General features: G+C 38.6%; 1 protein-coding gene across 1 annotated transcript in view; it reads left to right on the top strand.

Annotated features, from left to right (window-relative positions):
* Nucleotides 1-301: 301 nt before the first annotated feature.
* TENM1 (teneurin transmembrane protein 1) overlaps nt 302-24,046 on the top strand; it is a gene marked incomplete at its 5' end in the record, with an annotated part of 128,682 nt that continues 104,937 nt past the window's right edge. The window contains 6 exons of the mRNA XM_010147636.1: nt 302-491; nt 5,542-5,741; nt 7,175-7,385; nt 11,114-11,215; nt 12,277-12,471; nt 15,802-16,002. Coding sequence (XP_010145938.1) covers nt 302-491; nt 5,542-5,741; nt 7,175-7,385; nt 11,114-11,215; nt 12,277-12,471; nt 15,802-16,002 — 1,099 coding nt within the window. The remainder of the gene's footprint in view (nt 492-5,541; nt 5,742-7,174; nt 7,386-11,113; nt 11,216-12,276; nt 12,472-15,801; nt 16,003-24,046) is intronic.

The following is a 24,046-nucleotide window of genomic DNA, read 5'->3' as shown; positions in this document are numbered from 1 at the left end:
AAGCTGATGGACAATATTGATGTAGCATTAGAATCTGTCACACAATATTAAATTTATTCAACTGTTATCCTTTTAATTGCAAGTATTTCCATTAATTGCTGTAGAAATTCATCACCCTGACCTGGCTGTGCTCCAAAAGAAAGTGTGGAAACTAATTAAATGTTGAGTTTTAAGGTAAAATAGTAAATTGCTCATTAGACCCCTTGAAATTCTGATTTATTACTAACAGAATGAAGTAATACTTGACTTTGCAGAAACTGGGTCATAGCATTCTCTCTTAGTCTGACTGAAGGTGCTGTAGCTTAGACATCAATTAATTGGTGTTCATTTTTTTGCAGCAGTACACTTGTTTGGTTTAACCTGGCAACTACAGCCTGTTGAGGGGCAGCTATATGAAAATGGAGTTAGCAAAGGAAATAAAGGAACAGAATCCATGGATACTACTTACTCACCAATTGGAGGCAAAGTTTCTGATAAAACGGAAAAAAAAGGTATGTGTGAATGAGGAGACAGATTCTGAGTATTTGAACATTGCTACTGTTCAGATTATGTATTTGCTACAACTTGATAGCATTTTGAGTTCAGGTTCGATCTGCTTTAGTATAATTTTAAAACACTTATCAAAAGCCCATAACCAGATTCTTTCCTTTAGCAGAACTCTCGCTGAAATTATCAACCGACCCAAGCCATTAGGAAGGTAATGTTCAATAGCAAAATAATCACCCCTCTTTTGTGAGAAGAGAGATTAGAACACTTTGTTTCTCTCTTAAAACTGGGGAGGTGAGACCTTATTCCCTTCTGTGCAGAAGCCTTGATGCTGTGCCTGTCTTGCAGACCAAAGTCAGAGTCGTTCTTAGGCAAAGTGAAACCCTTTTTACTGACAGGTCAGAATATGTGGAAGGGTAGATATCCTAATGCTTTTGAAAGCATCCAGTTCTTGAAGGCGTAAGCTAAAATGCAGCATCCTGTCACATCCTGGCTTAACCAGTCATAGTGGATCTACTGAAATTTCACAAAATGCCTGAGCTGGTCTGGCAGCTCCCTGCCGCCTGGGGATTCTTTCTGCTCTGCTCCTGCTCTGCTCCTGCTCTCTCCCTGCGCAGCTTCTGGATCCCCATGCCCACTGCAGGGATTGTCTCATGCACGACCAAGACGCATCACTTCATGATGGCGGCAGAAAATGGCCTTGTTAAAAAACACCAATAGTCTGCTGCTGTGTCAGTGGCTGAACCAGCTCTTTTGAAGGGGCAGGGAAGTGCCAGAGCTGGCGAAGGAAGGGAGTGGGCTGCACAGCCAGGAGGGTGAAGGAGGGAGCAGGGCTGCCTGAGACGCACGATTCCTTCTCTCAAGTCCTGTTGTTTAATGTTGTTAAATCACCAGCTGCAATATGGCCCATGCTTCCCATGGTGAGCTTTCTCACTGAAAGAAGCAGATGGCCCTCCCGTTTCTTTTTATGATACTCGCAAAAAGACGATAAATTGGATTTGATCAGAGAAAAGTAAATGGGAGTAGAACGTGAACCCTAGTCTTCCAGTTGTTAGGAGGAAGGTAAAATTGTACTGAAAGCTCTGCAGTGGTGGATTTCCAGAACTTAACAATTTTACAGCAGAATAGTGGTCTGATTTTGTGTATGCCAGGTAAGATTTATGACTGTAAAGATGAGACAAGGTGTGATGTTGTTGTACCAGTCCCTCCAGAAGTAAGATTACATCTCACATCAGTAGCCTTACGAATCAATGTGGCACAACTAGATAGGGATCATATTAGGCAAATGAGCAGTAGAAGTATACGTAAGGAGGCAATGAGGTGGTTATCTGTTATTTCATCCCTTAGAATGGATTGGTGATGAATTGCAGTAAACGTTTTTCACACTTCCGTGTTTTTGTCCTTGTGCACCATGGAAAAATACCTCAAATAGTTCTTCTCAACTGCATTAAATCATTTTGTAAATATATTACAGATTTAATAAAAATTCTTCCAAAGCATTTGGTTTCTAAAGGAGGATGTGCAGGAAAAACACCAAAAATCTTAAAAATCAAATGTTTGAGAACAGAGGAAAGAGTATGTGAGTCAATGCAGGAGGTAAAAAACCAAACCGCCTGCCTTGCCCCAGTCAATCCCACTGTCTTGTGTAACTGCACAACTCCCTGCAACGCAAAAGCATGGAAGGCTGTGATAGAAGAGCCATTTCACTGAGGGATTATCCAGTTTCAGAGGTCAGTCTTGAGTATTGCTAGGCTATTGTCCCGCTTGCCCCTTTCACCTTTTTTAGGTAACCTGTAATCCAGGCTGTATGCTAAAATGGAGTATACACTTGGGAAAACACAAGAAAAATCACGTGGACTTAGTATCAGGCATTGGCTGTGACTAATTTCTGCTCATTTTATTTCTTCCCACGACTTGTAATATATATAAGTAATTTGATTCCCAGTGTTCATTCTTCATGTAGCTGTTCTGGGAAGGAGTATTTGGAAACAGGAAACTCACTACAGCAGGATACCACAGAGCCTGTAAACTTGAATCCTCTGATGTGATTTCACAGGGGTAAATAACTACTTCCCATGTTCCCAACTCAATGCAGCAGCACAGAATGCTTTTCAAGACTTTGAAAGCATATATTTTATCTAATCTTTTAATAAAAATCAAGTTTACAAACCAGCAAGTCAGATTTCTTTACAAAGTCATTTTATAACACACTGACCCAGGGCTATGAGTTAACATTTTAATATGTTGTAATGTGATTAAAAACTAAGACATCCTATTGATGCTGGTATTTAGCAGGGGAGTACAAGGAGATTGATTGTTTCAGGATCAGTAATAATCAGCATATGGGTACTTTCTTATGAAGGTAATTGGCACCACGCTGTTCAGAGTTTTACTTTCTTGAAGCAAAAAGAAACCTGTGATTAGGAATCTATCTTCTGTTTTAGACTTGCAAGGAAAGTGTGCTTAGAAAGAATTAGGAAGAATTAATACCAATGGCAAGATTGGGAGCACTACAAGGAATTGAATATAGATAATTAAATTATACTTTTTCGTAACAAAAATGTTGTTATGAGAAAGGTGTTTTTAGAACAAGAACTGAACTTGTATTGCAGCACTCATTTTAAAAGCTTACTTTAAACTTTTTCAAGAAAGAGCAAGGAAGCATACAAGGATAGTCTGTGAACAGTGTATCTTCAGATGCCTTTTTTTTGTACAGCCAAATACCTGCTTAGTTCAATTAAGCATAGAAACAGAGCTAAATGCCTTTTCTATAAAGAAAACACAGTGGCTCATTGAATATGAAAACATACACTTCAGACATAGCTCTTAAAGTAGCCTTTTCATGCTGTGTGGTTGTCTGAAAAAACAGTGTTTGAAAGGTAGAGATGCTGCAACTGCAGCTTTCAGTAGGTGGTAGATAATAAATATATTTTCATGTTACTATTGTTAACAGCAGCATGAAATTCTTTCCTGTATAATGAGATAAAAGTAAATCTAAGTGCATCTGTTTTTTTAAGGATTACATAAAATTACTACCAAAACAAAGGCATTTTCAGCCAAATGGGGAAAAAGTCAGAGATGCGTTGTTTTGAGCATAGCAACAACTAACATGGTATTCAGCATAACTAGTGAAAACATTCCCTGACTGAAGTCGTAATGCTTTTTATTTTCAACAAAGAAACAGGCCTTCCCAATTCAGCAAGCTAAGGAGCAGTTACTGTATTTTAAAGGATCTTGAACACCGACCAATAATGCCATTAACATCAAAAATGATACTGTATCCTTGACTTCTTACTCGGTGCTCTGCTGTCTTGTAATTGAGTCGCATTAATTACCACGTGTCAATATCACCAAAAAGTTCCTTAATGTTTTACTTAACTCAGGCTAATTGCTTGCAAAGAATCATTAAGATTTAATATCTCTGGAGTATTGGAAATAGGAGAAAAGGTTTTGAAATTTACACCAGCCAAGTAGGATCTTTGCCCAACGTAGGAAGTTTCATTCTCTTTTCAAAACTCAACATTCAAGATTTTTTTCCATGAAACAAATTGGACAGTAGCAGTCTCACCTTGAACATTGTAAACCAGCAATTTGGAAATATTTTAATTCACAAACTAACGGGTGCATTTTTAGAGTATGAGATTACAAATTCTGTGCTCTAAAAATAGGTGCTTTTATGTGATAAATTGCTGAAAGACAGCTCCTAGTCCTTGCTGTAGGTTTGGTGACATAAAGCAGCCATAAAGCTAGACGATCCAGTACCCTGAGAATTGCTCCTGCCTTGTAAATTAATGCTCTATTCATTGAGAATGCTAAGTACTTCCTACACTAGTTAAAGCCTATGTAAGATCCCACTGAGGATCTCTGTTATTAATACGTTCAGGAAAAAGCTGGCCCTAGCTTTGCTACTGCTGTTTTCATTTCCAATGGCAATTTATAACATTTCATATACTTTATGTTGCATTAGATATTTATATGCACTTTTGTAAAAGGCGAGGCTGCAGTCACTTTGATTGCTCCTCTTTATCCTTCACTGTGATCCTGGAATGAAATGAAATATAAACGGATGTGGCTGCTGAATTCAATCTTGTCTTGGTCCTTCCTTCATTGCAGCATACTATCCTCCTTTATTTCTAGTCGAGAGAGAGTAGAGAAATGTGAGTTAGAGTTTTGCAAAACTTCCAATGGAATTAGCTCAGATGTTAGCAGGATTGGGGCTGTGATTTGCAGCATGTCAGGATGGTGATCACAGACAGGCATTAAAATACACAAAGATGGTGATACCAGCCAGCAAAGCAAGCCAGCTCCAATTCAGCTGGCAGCGACTTCTTTACGCGTTCCATTTCCCTTTCTATTTAAGCTCTCTCATATCCATGTGTGAAGTTACATACCATAGAATTCTGCAAATTTATTGTTAGGCATTATGAAATTATGCCAGTTTTCTCTTTAGATTGCCTGTCCCTATCCTCATGCCCCCATGCAGGAAGTCCAAGCCAAAACAGATGTTCTTTATTTCTCCAGTACTAGATTATCGCTGCCATAATAAAATCATTAGCGATGGTGATTAATAGAAATCTAGGCTTGGATATGGGCTCTAACCTACCAGGTTTGATGGATTTTCTGTCCTCACTGGTGTCCATTTGTGCAGTTTATGCAGTGCCCGTTCCGCAGTAGTCTGAAATACGTGCCAGAGGAAGCTTTCCCGCTGCCTTCTCTCTGCGTTCTCAGCTGAATGGCTTTTGTTTGCACTGCTGCTAGGTAAAGACCGTGGCTTACGCAGCAGCCTTTCTACCTTTTTATATTCGCTGAAGTGTTCCAGATTTCCAGGGCAAAAATGTGCTGTGATGCCTGTTGTCATAAATATTGCATGCAAGTTTATTTGTATTTTCCAACTAGTTGAATAAAAAATGCAGTGGTTTCAGCAAAACGCCCTCCGTTTAGAGGTTGTTTTCAATATATTCTGATATATCCAAGGCACGTTTATACTTCATGACCTATTATCTTTAACTGCCATGAATACGCAACTGATTGTTTTGTTTGCTTCTGGAAAATTAGTATTTCAGAAGGGACGGGCCATAGACACAGGAGAAGTTGAGATTGGAGCACAAGTTATGCAGACGATCCCCCCTGGTTTATTCTGGCGCTTTCAGATCACTATACATCACCCTGTGTACCTGAAATTTAACATTTCATTGGCAAAGGATTCTCTGCTGGGGATTTATGGCAGAAGAAACATTCCTCCTACTCACACTCAGGTAATTAGCAATAATGTAATTCTGTCATGCTTATGTCTTCAGCAAATGGTCACAATGCGTATTCAGAGCAAGGAGAGAGAAAGGGCTGACTGTAACCACAAAAAGCAATCTGTTTATCCCTTTGTTTTACTGAGGTGTAGCTGTGCCCTCAAACCATGCTCTGTCAGAGGAAAGGGACAGTGTCATACCAGAAAGGTCAGCAGTTGTGACCGCTGGGATGTGACTGTCCGGGAGGCTGGACAGGTACATGCTCTGCTGCTGTGGAGCTCCCGCATCTTCTTTGCAGGGGCAGGAGGATGAAGTATCAGATCATTTAAAAATGCTTTTATCTTTACTATGACTTCATCAGAACAAACAGATTACACAGTATAAACAGTTAACATTAAAAAAAACCCAACCAAACCTATTTCTGGTTTCTAATATGAAAGGTTTTTTGAGTACTTACTCTTAGAGATTTTGCAGGAGAAAACCTAACTAAGCAGTAAGAATATGCAATATTGCTAGTCATGTTTAACTTATTTTTTTAGGCATCACGTATTCGGCTTATGAAACTGTCATTTCTATGGAAAATAGATTCTTGGGTTTTCTTATAGCGGGGTGACACTCCATAGAATATGATAAATATATATGTGGAATCATGGAAAGATCGTTTAGAAGGGACCTCTGCAGATCATCTAGTCTTAACCTCAGAAATGATTTACTAGAGTTCTGATCTTAGAAATAAGCAGGTTTAGCTGTCAGTGACTGATTGAAGCTGAATCTTCAGCTGAGCTGCAGTTGAACTTTACTGAAAATCACAATGCCTAGAAAAACCTAGAGAGATACGTTTCTTCAATGGGGATTCATGGAAAGGTTTACATCGCTGATGCTTTGAGGTTAACTGGTCTTAAAGTTGTCAGCATCAGCTTGGTTAGTTATTAAGAATTTCTATGTAAAAATAGATATTATTTTCATTAATAGAATTCAATATAAATTGAAAGTATATTTCGGTTTTGAGATACAGTATTGATATTAAGGGACAAACATTTTAAAATCTGGTATAGAACAATAAGTTCTTTAATCTGTTCTTGACATTTGAGATGAATCACTGCATAACGTAGGCACCACAGCTTGGGAATTTTGGAATTATTCCCGTTAAAGAGATGTAATTTTTGAAGTAAATCTGCTGTATTTAGTGCAGCAAATCTGAGTTTACACTGCCATAGCAAACAGCAAGTTTCGATGCCAGATTTCTGACCTACCATAATGCTTTTTAGTTGGAAACTGAAGCTAAATAGAGTAGCTTATGCAACTGCTGTCCACGTTGGTGAGTACTTAGTCCGTCAGGCAATTGCCCTTAAGATTTCAACTGTTTATGCCTGTTTGAATGAGACATGCAGAGTAGATTCATAGAGATTTGCTAGGTGGTTAATTTTTGCTCATTATTATTTCAGTTTGATTTTGTAAAACTGATGGATGGAAAACAGTTAATTAAACAGGAACCAAAAAACTCAGAGGAGCCTCAGCAAGCTCCCAGGAATCTGATCTTAACTTCACTGCAAGAGACAGGTTTCATCGAGTATATGGATCAAGGAGCTTGGCACATGGCATTCTACAATGATGGAAAGAAAATGGAACAAGTGTTTGTACTAACTACAGCGATTGGTAAGAACAATTACAATGAAATTGTTATTCTGATTATTACCTTGGAAAGTTGTATTTGAAAAGAAATTATTGACCTTGATTCTGCCTTCCCTTAAGTATTCTCTTAAACAGGTTTCATTTCAGCTTAGTTTAACCTCAGTGAAGCAATTTCGTGTTTACGTCAATATTTTGACCTTGATTCTGCCTTCTCTTAAGTATTCTCTTAAACAGGTTTCATTTCAGCTTAGTTTAATTAAACTCAGTGAAACAATTTCGTGTTTATGTCAATATTATACAAATAGGAACATTTGTGTATTAAAGAAGAATGAGATCAAATTAAGTGTGAAGTTTTCATGTGTGTTGAGATTTTTATATGGTAGCTTAAATGCTTCGGTAATTTCTAGTGGTATCTGGCTCAGAGTACAGGTTTCATTTCAGCTTAGTTTAATTAAACTCAGTGAAACAATTTCGTGTTTATGTCAATATTATACAAATAGGAACATTTGTGTATTAAAGAAGAATGAGATCAAATTAAGTGTGAAGTTTTCATGTGTGTTGAGATTTTTATATGGTAGCTTAAATGCTTCGGTAATTTCTAGTGGTATCTGGCTGAGAGTATGAGTGTATCATGTCTGCTCTCTATTTACATGGGAACCATAAATCCTACAAAAATTATCCAGGCTTTAAGTTCTTATTTCCAGTATTTTAGTCAGTTAAAAAAATCTAAAAGGCAGTTTTTGTGGTTTTGGTTGTGATTGCTTTTTGATAGAGTTATTCAAATGCACTGTTTTGTTGTGAAATCAGAAGGCAAATATAGGAACAGTGTCCTGGTGGCATATCAGATCCCTACTGCTTTTTTAATACATATAGATGGACAAATGTTTGCAACTCTGGGTGTTGTTAGTGAGCAGTGCTCATACGTAGGGTTTCTTTGCAATTTAAATTTAGGTAAATTGTGGTATTTATGACAGTCTCGGTTTGTTGCAAGACTTTAACCACTATGCCCTTTAGTTAACCTGTTCTACCATATGTTTAGCAAGATGTCTTTACTAGTAATGGACATGCCATCTGCTCTCTAGAACAATTGGATGCTATTTTTACTTGATGGTAAACACCTTGCAGAGCAGGACGGTATGACTCAAATACCAAGATTTTGAAGGACGTGCAGGAAAATAATTTAAAAATTGAGATAGAATTGTAATGAGTTTTTTGTTTAAAGGCTTAGATTTTCTCTGTTGGAAAAAGTGAATCTTTTACAAGCAAGAAAAAATGCCATGTGAGAAACTAATATTCAAGCAATTCATGAAGCGTCTTTGCAGATGCTCTGTGAAACCTGGCCAAGCTCCAGTCCAGATCTGACTCCAAACACCTGACCCCTTGTTTATTTCTACTGTAAGACAGCAGTGTTTGTACAGGAGGGTTTAACCAATATTTCATCCTTAGGTATTATACCCTCTGAAAAGGAAAACAGGAAAAAAAAATAAAATTAAATTGAATTCTTTAGTTTGGTTCTGGTTACATTTGGTGAAAAATAAGTTGTCCATCCTTTCTTGGTCAATGAGCACAACAGACTGCGTCTTACAGAGGGGAGCAGTAAGAGCCACAGTACATTTCTTGTATTTAATCTCTGAAATGGCTGCGAGAAGACATTCTGAGGGAAAAGAGGTTTCATGCTGCAAGACTCTACTGCTGATGCATTTGAAAATAGTGCTAGCTATTCTGTTTGTGTAACCTGCATATCTTCTCATTCTTTTCCCTGCCTGTTTGGGTCTTCATTATTTCTTTGGGGATTTCCACCAAAAAAAAAAAAAAAAACCCAAAATAAAAAAAAAAAAAAAAAAAAAAAAAAAACACAAAACACCAAAACAAAACACCACCAACCCTGAACCATAGTGCTCACCCCATACTGGGATGGAGTCATATTTGACATCTCTGCCACCAAAGGAATTAACCAGCACCACAGATTGAAACACCCGGAATAGAGCAAGAGCTTGGATGCCTCTCTGCTCTGTGCTGTGTTGGCTGTGTGAGGCAGTCATGCCCTCACCATGAGCGTCTGTTAGGTAGCATTTCAAGTAGATCAGTGTAAGTTAAGCACAAAATTGATTTTTCTGACACTTTAGCTAAAGCTCTGATCAGGCTTTCCCTTGAAGGGGGTAATTTGCGTGCAAAATCTGGCATGCCTCGAGTACTTTCGTAGACTGAATAAAGTCCGGCCCAAACTGGACATGGCATTGAGGGAAAGTAATTTTCAAACTGTTAATTCTTTTCAGATCAGTGTAGGGATGATTTACCATGAGAGTCTGGAAAACTGCAAAGACAGGCAAGTGTATGCATAGAGCAAGAGAAGACTTGATAATGAACAGTAATAAAAAATATAATAACAAGCAGGGTATCTGTGGAAAAACTTAATTCTGAAAATGAGCTGACTTTGAAACAGATATCCATGTACAGGTTGTGTATATCTGATGAGTAGATATATATCAAATGCCTGTTCTTTAGTATAAACTGATAGCTGGAAAGGAACTTCTTAAATAACAGTAGGAGTTTTCAATGAACCAATCCTTATCTGTCCAAGTGCCCATAACTAAGATAAAAAATAAACTTATTTCTATTATCCATATTAGGTGTAAGATGTGCTTATAATCCATGTTTTGGCAAGTTACATTTGAGATTAATCTAATAGAATCTAATATACTTTTAAATATTCCAATGGTCTTCCCTTTCTAGAGAAAAGTTTTTCCTCCCAAATCACTTGCCATGGACAGATACTCTTCAAAAGGATTTGGATTTTCTTTTTCCCCAGCAGTTGTTATTTTGTGGGACAGGAGCCATGTTTCCCATTTTCCTATAGCCGAAGGTAGTTCCCCACATCTATTAGTGCTTTTGCCCATAAAAGAGTCTCAGTTCCCACTGTTCCTTAGCCCCTCTCCCCTCCTGGGCTGCAGAGACCCTCAGTCCCAGTGCTGGCCTGACAGTGACCTACTCCACATGGGAGCATCTTAGCCTTGGTTTTCCTTCATATTCTTTAACAAAACCCATATGAATCGGTGAATCCACTGAATTCCTTTAGGAAATACGTGTGTAAATTAAAAACAGCTAATGCATGTGCAGATATGAGCCTGTCCCCAGATGTGTGAGGTTAAGTGCTTTACTATCCAAAGCTGTGTGATAAAGCAGGGGCAAGTTTAAGATCAGAGTTGAAGGTAGGGTTGCTTTTTTTTTTTCTTCTGATATAGTTCTTAGTCTTTTATTGCATCACTGTACAAAAGACTTCTTTTTTTCATCTGGTTGTATAGAATTGGAAATCCTACCCTCCTCCAAGGAATTCAATTCGCATGGTTCAAATGAACACCATAGAAGGCAATTTACTCTATAAACAGGTTTCAAACAAATTACTTCAGCAATAAAAGAAAGTGTTAAAGGTGGACATTTTTCAACAAATACTCTGGTTCTTGCAGTGCTTTTAATGGTGGTAAATTTTACATGAACACTTACTTTAAAAGCTTTTTGCTGTAATATAAATGATGCACTTGTTATCTCAAAGCTGTCAAGACAAAATCTAATATTTGTAAGCTGCTTGAACAGGAATTTTGTTTTATGCTCCCTATGAATGAAAATGGGCCTTTTACTGCTTCTGCACCTATTTTTGTGTTGAGATGTGTCCTGCAGAGTGAGGTGAAGATGCCATTCATTTCAAAATCAAGCAATTTGTATTTTTCTTTGTGCACAACTCTCTGAATAAACAGAAATCCTGGATGACTGCTCTACTAATTGCAATGGGAATGGAGAATGTATCTCGGGGCACTGTCACTGTTTCCCGGGATTCCTTGGACCTGATTGTGCAAAAGGTAATCCCATATTATCTGACCCACAGTGCATGACAGGGATCGTGATTATGGTGTGTAACTGCTGGGCTTGCAAAGATTCAAAGTGATTAAAGGAGATTAAATTCCTTTTTCCAGCCAGATGGCAGATAGAGTACAAGCACACACTTAGAAAGTTTCTTTATGCTGTACTTGAGCAAGGATGCATCAACCACTCCTCTCTCTCCCTGACTTTCAGAGTCAATAGATTCTTCTGTCCCTCTTTTCATCCGCTCCATCGTTATAAGCTATATTCTTTTAGTAAGTGTGTTAGCTTAGCATAGTGTTTTCTGTCATTTAAAAGTGACAAACAGTTTCACTTTGGAGAAAATTGCATAAATAGGTCAAATGTGTGTGTGGTCTTAACTTGAATAAGATGTCGAAAAGAAACCTAAAGCAGCTTAGAAACTGTTTTCTAGGACTGGGGCAAAAACATACTAAAAAGATTTTTAAGTGACCTTATTCCTGTTTCAGATATTTCTGTCGGTATTATCCATCATCTGCTGCATATGATGCCTGGAAGTTCTCATGTTTTTCCAATGTTTCCTCAGACTTAGAACTGACTTTTTTTAAGAGCTTGATTGTCTCAGAAATTGATGCCGGGTTGTAAAACTAAGCTTCCACATCGCTGGTTTATGTGTAGATCAGTAATGGCTAAAACTTCAGTAATGATAAGTCTGCTTAGAAGGAAGAAAAGGGCAGTATCTTGCTTCAGTTCACAGGGAAGAAATATTCATCTTCCTGAAAATCATAAGCAGGCATCACTGAAAATTTTCGGCAGAGGCCAGTCAAGGGGAGGGAATATTTTTTTATCTTCTAAGATATCCCATTTCGAGCCAAAATTAAGGTATACTCATGAAGTGGACTGGGGAGATGTATGACTGCTGCGCTACCTAGTTCAAAGATTTCAGTCTGTCACAACCCTCAAGTCAATAGAAGATGAGGGGGCTGGAGTGGAAAGGCAGTTTTACAGAAGTCTAAATGTGATAGCTGTTACTCTGTGTAAGTATGTAAATACACTAAAATAGTCAATCTGCCTTCTTCAGATTCCTGTCCAGTGCTGTGCAGCGGAAATGGCGAATATGAGAAGGGTCACTGTGTGTGTCGAAATGGGTGGAAAGGACCAGAGTGTGATGTCCCAGAAGAACAGTGCATTGATCCAACCTGCTTTGGCCATGGTACTTGTATCATGGGCATCTGCATCTGTGTCCCTGGATACAAAGGAGAGATTTGTGAGGAAGGTTTGTGAAGTTTCGCTCTCTACAGTTAAGGGATTTGGTTCTTGTCTTTAATCTTCAAGCATCACCTAGATGTGAGAAGCTTACTCTGGAGCAGTACTGTTTTGCTCAAAAGCACCTTTACCGTTTCATAGGAAGTAATATTACAACAGAAAATTCCCAAAGGTAAAGGCATTCAGCTCTCAGTGACAATCAGTGGAAGCTGATCATATAATTTCCAAGATTTGCTTTTTTATTCTGAAATATTTAAATTATCTAACATTGTCTATTAAGGCTATCTAAAATTGTAGCATTGGCAGTCCTCTGAAATACTCACTTTGTCTTTCAGTCCAGGAGGACTCTTGCTCTTGGATGATATCTGGTCCCTCCCTCCATTGATTCTCAGTAGATTCAAAACTGGGTGGAAGTTTTTGCCTTTCGTCAAGCAGTGTATTCTCAATCTTCCAGAAGTTTCCTGGAAAACATCCCAGCAAGCAAGGATTCCTTTGTGTGTGTGTGTGTGTGTAAGTTGGGAGACCATCTTGATTTTTGTGTCTCCAATTCTCCCCTCTCAGGCTCCAGGTACTTTTTCCAGGAAGGGTGGCGGGCATCCCCAGTCCTCCTTCCTGCCACTAACCTCAGTCCCTTGGCACACACTGTCAGAGAGCCTGTGCAGACATTTTTACTTGGCCAAAAGCTAAGGGTAAGGCAGAAGATCATTTAAACAAAATGTGATGTGGTTGTTCTCCAAAGTAATCAGAAGTTCATAATCACCTTTTGCCTTTCTTCATGCTGTTACATCTGAGATTTTTCTGCAAGGAACGTAGCGACAATATAAAGCTAAAAGAGCAGCAAACAGTTTCCACTTACCAGAGCATATTGTGTAATTCTGTGGTCATACGTCATTTTTACTGCGAGCCTGTGTTCAGGGCACTAAACTGGCATCCTTTAAAGCTTGGCTAATAAAAAGTGGGAAATTCTGAGAACACGTACTGTATTTTTGCTGGCTGTAGTACCAATGTGTCTCTGCTCTCTATAGAAAGAAGCAGTTGTTATTTGCCTGTTAGCATTTCTGAGATGGCTCATCAGCTTTGACTTTCTTCCCCTGTGCATAGCCTCAGAGAGCGGAACTCCTCTTCTTCATGGTTGCCCTGATTTGATGATTTTTCACTAGTCCCCTTAGCCTGAAGCTAGTGACAACATACTTTGTGCTTCCTGCTATATAGATCTTAGGTAATTCTTTTGAGTAGCACACAGCAGAGGCTCTTTATGTGGCTTGAATTCTCTAGTCAGATAAATGTCCAGTATGGATTTGATGGATTTGACATACCTGGTAAGGTTTTCAAAGGGGGGATCAAGAGAATGCTGCTGACATACTGTCTTGGTAGTTTTAGAATCGGACAAAACCAGGAAAACACAAATTGGGAAAAGCTAGTAATACACAGATTTACTAACCGAGGCCGTGATGGCGAACACGCTGGTGAGAGGCTGACTGCTGTTTTCAGTTGCCTTGTTTCTTGCCATAACGTGATTCTGCAAAATGGTTGAAAAAAATAATTGAGACTAATGTAATCAGACAGCTATTGAACCTAAGGGTGTGAAAACGTGGGATTTTTTAAGTAAGAGATGTATTTAAATTTTGTTAAAAGGTGCAATTATGTAGAAGTAGGGTGGATGGAACAAACCTGTGCATGCAAGTACAGTGGGGTTTCATTGTTCCAGTGCGTGCCAGACATGACTGTTCGTTTTACTGTATTGTACAACATAACATGTGCAGTACTGGAAGTAATTCTGTCAGGTATTCAGATTACATTATTGTATGTAAATATGAATTTAGTATTATAGCAGTATTGTTCACATAGCAGGCACAGTAACAGATGTATTGTCCAGGGAACACCAGCAGCTCCATGTATTCACTGCTATGGGAGTCCTCTGAATTTGTCCTGTCAGGTTATCATTCCTAAAGTGAGTGATACTTTTTTTAATGGATTCACTCAGTTAATTTTACAAGATCAGCAAAATTAAGAGATGTCTCAGGATGAGGGAAAATTGCCAAGTATTTTTGTCCTGTGCTTAGCAAGATACACGTCGTCCAGAAACAGATTCCCCTCTTTCAGAATTCCATTGTGCTGTGCACAAGGCTGGAAGGCTGAAAAAGATACAACATAAATCTTGAAATAAGATCCTGAATTGGTGGCATAGCAGCTCAAAAGATAAAGCATCGCTCCTTTATTTTTGGGTCAAAAGGTCCTGTAAACTGGAGGCTGTTAATCTCTACGTCTGAAGTATTTAGTCGTCCCTTACTGAAGCAGAGAGCATCTCTTCATTCGTGTAGCACAGAATAGGGTTTGTTAAGTTTACAATTTAATTATTAAAACAGTACTTGGGCTGATACTTGAAAAATGCATACAGGAACTTTCAAAGTGCCTCTTTAACATTAATCTGAAGCATGATCTAACATGAATAGGCTTTTGGCTGATTGTTTCCCCTGCTTGGACCCCACAAATCCTCTTCAGCTCTGCAGTCTTCTTGCATCTCCAGAGAAGGCAGGCTGTGTTCTGCTTAAAATCTGTCTTGTTAAAGGAGTGCTGGGGCTTTATGAAAGAATGTGCTGATTATACAGGACTAACCAGCTGATTTAAATTCTTCTACAGAGCTCCTGAATTTTTCACTTGGAATAGTTTAATCCAAATTGAGAACAAATTTAGCTCTTTGTCTGTTTGCAAATTGTTCATCAGTACGTTATGACTTTTATGAATCTGTTCATTATCTGCAATTGCCCAGCACATACTTTTTATGAGTGTATGAGATTTTTTTACAGCAAGCATTCAGTCAGATTCACTACTGAGGGTTAGTGGATGGCCATTATTTTTTTTTATCAGATTTTCAGCTGTAGAGATAGCTTTCCAGAGGAAGATGAAAGAATAAATCTTTCTTTTCCCAGATGTAAATAAAACACAGAGCACAAATACCCAAATGGAAACACAGTGCACAAATATAGAAATAATTATTAATTGCTCCCGTTCTTTCCCAGCCCTACTACTGAAGCACAAACTTCACCGACTTGGACCAGTTCATGGGAATCTGCATTTTGAAATAAGACAATATCCTTGACAAGCAGAATGACATGATCGCTAACAGTCTGCATGCTTGCTTATTTTTCTTGGTTTCAGCTTATACTTTTGCACATATGTTACGTAGACTGGTTTTGCCTTGTTTGTTAACATCGTTTCAGTTTGGGTATTTGCACAAAAATTACCAACTTAATCTGAATCCCTGATGTTGTATTTCACTAGGAAACTGCTGTGAACGTGCAAGTTTTATGCTCTAAGTTGTATATTCCCTGCTTTCCAGAGGACTGCTTGGATCCGATGTGCTCTGGCCACGGTGTGTGCGTTCAAGGGGAATGTCACTGCTCCACGGGCTGGGGCGGTGTGAACTGTGAGACGGCGCTTCCCGTGTGCCAGGAGCAGTGCTCGGGGCATGGGACCTTCCTCCTGGACACGGGGCTCTGCAGCTGTGAACCGCAGTGGACAGGTTCAGACTGTTCGACAGGTATGCTGGAGATGTTATTTTTTCAATAATGACTATGCTTTCTTTTTGAGTCGTGAATGAAAGTGGTTACTTCATACTGTGCCAGCATGAATTTAAAAAACAAGCTAGGGATGAATCAGAGGTGCTGTGGCATGGCACTTAATGGGATTGACAGCAACTGGCTTTCTGTTGACAAGGATGGGAAGGCTTTTTCTCTGTGACAAGAATGTTGACTGCCTGATGGCGTGCGAGCGAGAACAGTAGTCCTGCAAGAGGGCAAATGCCTCTTGGCATGGACTGGGGATGAGTAAGACTCTTGCCTGAGATACTGAGTTCTTATCAAGCTTATGCAATGAGAGACTGGGAGAATATATATATATAAAAAAAAAAAAGGTCTGAATACAGTTACTGATGAGTAAGAAGGCTCTGTCAAAAAATCTTTAAACAAAAATGACCGTCCATTCTCTCACGCTGTGATAAGAACTCATTTCTTTCTTAGAGGACCATCAAGGTTTGATTCCACTGAATTTGATTAAGAGTTGAAATGGATTTCCTATGTGCTTTGTACATTTACGTTTCGTTTTCTTGAAATGAATGCACTCTGGACATTTTACTCTGTAATGGAGCGTGTCATTACCAATGTACATGCTCCTATTTTTTTCCCCCTGTAAAGCTCACAAAACCAGAATCTCGGATGATAAGTAGCACATCCCAGTACAGGACAGATCCGAGTGACAGATTTGCTGAATACTGTGGAATACAACCAGCGGTCCAAATCACCAATTTCTCTTAGGAAACATCATTCAAAAGAACACTTGTAGCAGTATAAATTTCCATTCAGATCTTTGAAGTGTATGATTATGATCTTTAAGTCGTGACTTATGAAATGTCCCCCTCCATGATAACCATTTCAGCAACAAAGTATTGACCTGCTAATAATTTTCAGTTTGTTACCAAGACCCTGCATTCATTCTACACTCCCAAACTGATGCATCTATTTCAGTCTGACACTGTCTGATATGGTACCTGCTTTGAAAGGAATTGACTTTTCACTGGCTTTCAACAAAAGCCCGGTTGCTTGCATTTTTAACGTGTTTTTTATTGTGTGTTTAAAATATTCCCTGAAAGTTAGTAATACAGTAGTACTTCCATTAATGAAGGAAATAATTAGGAAAGCTTCTAGCTATGTACTAATATTTTACGCACAAAATATGCAAACTAATTCTGTTCCAATACAATGTTTGTGTAGTTCAAAAAGAGATGTTAATCTCCAATAGGTCTGTTGTGTCAGCTGCATGGGGCAATTAGCTATTAAGTAAGAGAACAAAAAGCTAATAAATAACTGCAGTGAAGAGGCTTTTATCTTGTGTGCTAGGATCACAGTTTTCATGTTGGTCTCGCCTCGAAAGCTGTTTTGATTATATTTTAGAAGAAAGGTAACTTTTTTTACTTACCTGCATCAACCAGTAAGGAAAATACTCTCATCATCTCTACTGTCTTCCCAGTTATCAAAGAATGCTTCTACAACCACCAACAGGCATCTCTCTTTACAGCTAGATACTTCAGCTTTCTCCTTTCAAATATATCATTTTTTCATAGGTATTAAACTCGATTCAGGATTGTTGTAGCAATACAGTGAGTGGTAGACTGAAGTATAGATGTTCATTTACGCCTGAGACTTTCTTCCTAGAATCAGTGATTGCTGTGCATGCTGGAAGTAAAGCTCGATTTTAGTGAGGAAGGAAGTCAACAAGGTCAGAATAAATGAGCTGTCTTATGCGAATGGAAAAAATCATGAGGTTCTGTGCATGAGGATGAAAAGGGTAAACCACAGACTGCTCATCTGCAATCAGACAGCAAGGACAGCTTTGCCGCTGATGGACGAGCAGTCTCTCAGCCTGCCTCAAACCCTTGCACTTTCTTGCCATCTCTCTACCACATCATTGTCAGTACTGTGAAAATATGCCTTTCTGTATAGCCTTCAAGAGTATAGGCTCCTGTCCTGATGGTTTCTGCATTCCCCAGAAAATTCCAAATACTTCCAAAATAAAAGGATAAATTATTTTATCTTTTTCCCAAATAGAAATTAATATGTCATGCTGTATTTTAAAAAGGAGAAGTAGCAAATATGCTAGAATGCGTTGGGGTACATTATGCCAGATATACTGTGGCCCACCTGAAGAGGACTGAGCCATCCCTGTAATACCTTCCCTTACCTGCCCGTCTCTAGCTCTTCAAACAATAAGAAATTCCATTTTACAAGCAGCAGACTGGGGAATGACAGAAATCAGTGTGGATATGGAGGAACAGAGATGAAGGATTGCCAGTGTTTGGAACGCTAGCCTGAAATCTGGAATCATTCATGGATTTTTGAGGCTGGAAAAGACCGCGGTGTTCATGCTGTTTGGTTTTCTGTAGGACACATTAAAAAAAAAAATTATCCTTCAGTTTCTTCTTGACACTGATAATTTCTGTTTAGTTTTTAGAATTTCGACGTTGGCACTAAGACTGAAAATTAAGAATAGTCTACCATGTCCTTAGGTAAATTGTTTCAATTATGCCCAGCCTTCTCTACATAAAAGTGCACCTTCTATTCCCAGTTTGAATAGCTGAAAAGTCTTACAATTGAGTTACTTCCTCTGAGGGGAGAGATTGTCAGATTGCATGTCAAATTCATTGGATTTTTTTGTCTCAGATCTTTATAAAAAGAACCAGTGTTTTAAATCCTTTCACTTCTCATAATCCTACATACACATACCTCTCTTCCCCTACCTGTTTCCCTTTCTCTCTCTCCCTTTCTCTGTCCAACCTCCACAAGAAGAATAATGCCAGAAAAAAACCCAAAACAACCCCGATGTTTTTGAGTTTTGGGTAGGCCTTTTGGGAAGTATGGCTGTCCGCATAAAGCACGTGTGTCTCTTTTCCTATTGCTTCATTAAAAAGTACATCAAGGGAACACTGAAGTTCCAGTCTTAAATATTCATCGGTCAGAGAAAGAGAAAAGAAATACCTACACCTTAACAAACTCATCTTTCCTGGATTTCTTACGAAACAGGTTTCATTTTTCACACTTAAAGAAATAACATTTTGCTAAGGATGGCCTGATCATTGAAGCAGTTCCTTGCTCTTGTATATACTTGCTCTTCTGAACAGTTGCTGTACTAAAGATGTCTTTTTCTAATCTACCAGACTCTTCAGATCAGAGTCTACATCAGATTGCATGTTGAAAGTGTTTGGATGCAGCAAACACTGAACTGTGACATGACTGAGTTAATTGATGGGTAAGAAGCGGCTAGTTTTAAAAAGATGAAATGTGTATATAGTCAAATATATATTGGAGGGAGCACATGCACCAAAACACATAGTAATGACGTGAATTGGGTTTATTTCTAGTCTTCCCTCACATGGGACCTGGTTTCTAAAGGGACTGTCACAATGCTGAGGCCAGAACTGTGATCCGCCTAAATACAGCAAAGTCCATCTTGGAAGCTTCCATATAGGAATATGAATTCCGGCATTATCCCCTTTTTTGGGTCAGCAGCTAAATGTTTCCAATTGTCCATTGAACATTTGCAATGCTTTTTCTGAAGAGCTCTTCCTCTTTCTTTAGGCCTTATGTATGTCTTTAAGGAATTAATTCATTCCATAGAATAGAATAATTTAACAGACAGCATCTGTACTACAAAGACTGGAATATCTAGGGCAGCTCTAGTTTGTGATCAGAGTTCAGGATTACTCTTCTACCCCAAAATAATTCCAGTTTCATACACTGCGGCTGTGGAGAAAAGCTGTGTGGCACTGGATTAGCCACCACATCACCAGTCCAGAGTCCACCTGGCTTACTGCCCTAGTTAAACTGTCTGGCATGACCTATCAGCTTGAGCATCTTTTGTGTATGCGGATTAGTTGGGAATTGGGCACCTTTATAAAATTGCTACGCAGGAGCATGCTGTTAAGAGCTATGAGCTGAGGAGAGCAGGTGCTTGCTGCCAAAATCATTGACAACCTCTGATGTGGCCCTTACACCACCTTCTAGCCAAGAGAGTGGTGATCCTGAAGTGCTTCACAATCCTGTTGTTATCATCAGAGACCTTAGGCCAGGGTTCTTCTCCAGTGTAGCATAGACCTGCTCACTTTCTTTGCACTGCTTTGATTCCCAAAGAATTTCCAAGACCAGAAAGAACAGAGCCACAACACTGTTATAGTTCCGCACTATGCAAGTGTGGAACTATATCCAAGCTAGTTTTGGCTAGTCAGCGTAATACAGATGTCCAGCACAGTCTCTGCTCTGACCTGCGGACTGCCAAATACCAATCTCACTTCACCACCTCCAGATACTCCTTCTAGGTCCAAAGTTCTTGATGGCCAGTTGCCATCCCTTGAGGTCCAGGAAAATCCTGCTACAGAACTCAAAAACAGCTGTCAGGCGATGATTTCATTGTGTTTGAATTGGTTCTCAATCAGAGCAGCTCAGTGTGGTTTGACAGTTGTTCAGACACTAATCCTACACTACTTTTATCCTACCATTTATCCTACCATTTATCCTACCTTTTATCCTACCATTGCTAATCCTACACTACTTTTAACAGATACTTGTAGGACAACCTATGTTGGATTTTTATTCAAGGAATTCTTTATGGATCCTTTGTGGTTTACTGCATACATGACAAAATAATATAGTAGGATGGAAGACTGGTATTACACTATTTCAGTGTCACCAGAACTTCAGTATAGTCACACTTCTACTTACTGTTTCTGGATCTTTGTTGCTTTATTTATAGGCTGTCATCGAAAATCCCTTGATGTTAATGAGTTATCTCCCTTTGAGGCGTATAGGCAGCGTGTTTCAGAAACACAAAATCAGGTTTGTGAGTAGTGACTACTCATGTCAGGTAGAAGGGAAGCTCTGGCTAATTGAAGGTGCAGTATCAGCAAACTGAAGAAAAAAACTTTTCTCACACTGGTCCCTTCAACATGGAGCCTTGAGATTAAGGGAGTGAAATAGCAAGAAAAAATGGATGACTGATCAGTGGGGCAGAGCCTTTAGCTAACATAAATTAGCGTAACTGCAGTGCAGTGCCAGTGTGTTTCAGGTGAGAACCCAGCCCCGAGTCGCTAATTAATTGCAGCGCTATGCCCAAAATACTATAGACTGAAAAGTAATGAAATCTGTGACATAGCTGATGCCTCTGACATCCTGTCCTGTATTCATTTCTCTAGACTCTATTTAGCCAAAGTAGGCCAGTTTCCGTCCTCCTTACTCCAGGACGTTTGTCATAATTCCACTGAATCCATTTATACCACTGAAGCAACCTAATTATGATTGGGAAAAGAATACTGGCAGTTCCTAGTCAGAAAAACATTCATCCTAAAATGATTATATGGAGATGGTATATATTTAGCATATCTATTTTTGGTTAAGCTCTCTCTAGCAAGATTAGTGGTAATTTTACAAAGGGTAAAAATGGATCAGCAGCCTCTTCCTTCAGTATCTTGTGAAGCATAAAACCTCTTTAAAACTGAAGTGCTTTGAAAAATGCAAAATGTTGTAATTGTTGTAAATTGATATGTGCAGAGTAGAGCAATTTAAAAATCATTAGAAGTGTGCATTTTTTAAAGTGCTTCAAAAAGAAATGAAGGCATAATACAGTATATTAATAGAGTTCAAGACATCTCAAATTGGTTTCAAAATTAAACATCAAAAACTGCAACTTGAAAAAAATAATTAGGTAAAACCATTTCATTGCAATCAGAAAACTCTTCAGGTTTAGGAAATTGCAAATTATGGGTGTCAGTCATTCTGATTTGCCAAGGACAAGGGTATTCACTACAAACAACTCGCAGTAGTGAAAATAGCCTTGAAATTTCCTCAGTACGTGATGTAATCTGTCACGCGTTCTCTACAGACTGCTCTGTTCTGTGTTGGTACTTTTACTCCCTGTTTTAGACAAATCTCAAGAACTTTTTAATTACACTGTAACTATCCTTCATTGTTTTCTTCTGAAGAAGTGATGGACTTACTTAATTTCATCTAACTTTCCTCTTTCTTTAATTTGTGAGGAGCTTTGACTATTACTGCTCTGCTAATTAAAAGGATGATTGAAGTTTCCCCTGCTGTACATTGTCTGACATTGTACAACGACTCTTCCTACTACTGTATATTTCACTGAAAAGAAAAAAACTGTATGTGACCAGTTTGATTTGTATCTCCTGTAGAGTTGCAAGAGTTTGCAAAAAGATATCTGGTGAGCAAGATTTCTATTAAAAACTTAGTAGTTAAAGATTGGAACACTTAATATGTGTTGCTGGAGAATTTAAAACATGAGAAATTTAAGGCAGTGAAGGAGCACTCCAATAAAAATTAATTCTCCTGCATGTTGAAATCAGTCCAGAGGGAACCAGAAATACCTGATGTAGTCATGTATTGATTTAAGAAACAGGATAAGTCAAGGGTATGAGAGATACAACGAGGAAACTTGGGACATTTTTCAACTGATTGCTGCTTATTTTGCAGATATACCAAAAATAATAGTTCTTTCCTTCCCTTTTTCTTCATGAAAATTTAAGAATCTTAATCTGTTGCTGTCTGCACCTCATTCAGCAATTATGGGAAATGTCTCTCCTTTAATTGTAAACATATTTTACTTAAGTCAGCTCGTGTAAATCCTGGTCTCATACACAAAAAGGTATTACTTATTCCACCAGGTGAAATCCGCAGACCCAATTTGAGATGCTTCTATCCCAGGAGCAAGATACTGAATTGCTCTGGTGACAGCAATAGAGTCGTCTTTATCCTACATTCTAGGCAGCTAACAGAGGCCTCTCTCTCTCTGTGCATTGCATCACATTTCTGTAGGGAGCCTGTTGTGTCCCAGAACTGTCCGCCTACCTGTGTTTTGTGCTAGGCCAGCTCCAGTAGATCTGTTTTGAGAGTAAAGCTCATCAGGGTCCACAGGCAACACCTCTGTAAGGATCATGCAGATTGTGAAGTTAGAGAGCTTAACATAAAGCTGTAAGACCTCAGTTGGGTGATTACCTCGTAGCAAAACCTCACAAATAAGTGGGAATTTAGTGGTAATTCAGGTGCCAAAGTGGTTCAAGCACCTCCACATTCAGGTAAGTTGAGCGAAGTGTTTAAGGATTTAAATTTCGGATTTAGACATTTCAAGTTGTACTTGGGTGCTTGCATCCCTTTGTGCATCTCATGCTCATCACCTGCATAGCAGTCTACTAGATACTGATAAAGAGCTACAGTAAAATAACTGGCAGAATATAGTGTGGAAAAGACTTTTGTGAATACTCTATGTCTGAGAAAATATCAAGGTGGAAATTCTGCGTATGAAAGGCTCATAGTCCACAAGACCTTTATAAAAGAGGCCTCTGCAGAGAAGTTGTTGGAATGTTCTGCTGGTATTGTGGATGCTGCCTAGATGGACCCCAGAACAGTAGCGACATATAAAATCTTCAACTTTTGATTTGGTAAACAAAGTCCAGTAGTGAAACTCTTACCAGTTACCCATACCACCAGCATTTAAAGAAGGGTTCTTATGTTAGGAGGGAGCTTCCCTTCCTCACAGCTGGAGAAGCACAAAGGGGAATTGTTAGAGCAAGCATACAAAAAAGCACTACAATAAATAGAGGTTTTGTCCATCAGGGAATCTCAGAACACCTACTATGCAAAATGTGTTTCATAGGTCCCTGAAAAGTAGGTATTTATAATATTCCTTTATTGTCATGCTAAGAGTTTTACAAAAATAGCTGTCATTTCAATATGCTTATGCAGCAGAGCCTGTGAGTTTAACTTACCTCTGAAAATAGGATATTACTAATGATAAAAGTCAAAATCACAGGAACTTTCTTTTCTCATGAATATTGTATTTTCAATCTTTTTGATTGTGTAGATTGTTACAAGAGTAATATATGATGTAGGCATCTAAGGAATTCCTGGTTTCCGCCCTCTTCAAGATATTTTGCTTAAATGTTTAGGCTCAAGTAATACTTTTTAAGTAAAATTAAATTTATAGAACATTTCAATGGTGATAGAGCCAAACGCCTTGTGTATTGT

This window comes from Eurypyga helias, unplaced genomic scaffold (genome assembly GCF_000690775.1).
Source record: "Eurypyga helias isolate BGI_N326 unplaced genomic scaffold, ASM69077v1 scaffold12382, whole genome shotgun sequence".
Taxonomy (NCBI): Eukaryota; Metazoa; Chordata; class Aves; order Eurypygiformes; family Eurypygidae; genus Eurypyga; species Eurypyga helias.
The sequence above is the reverse complement of the archived record's forward strand: the minus strand, read 5'-3'. Positions and strand labels throughout refer to the sequence as shown.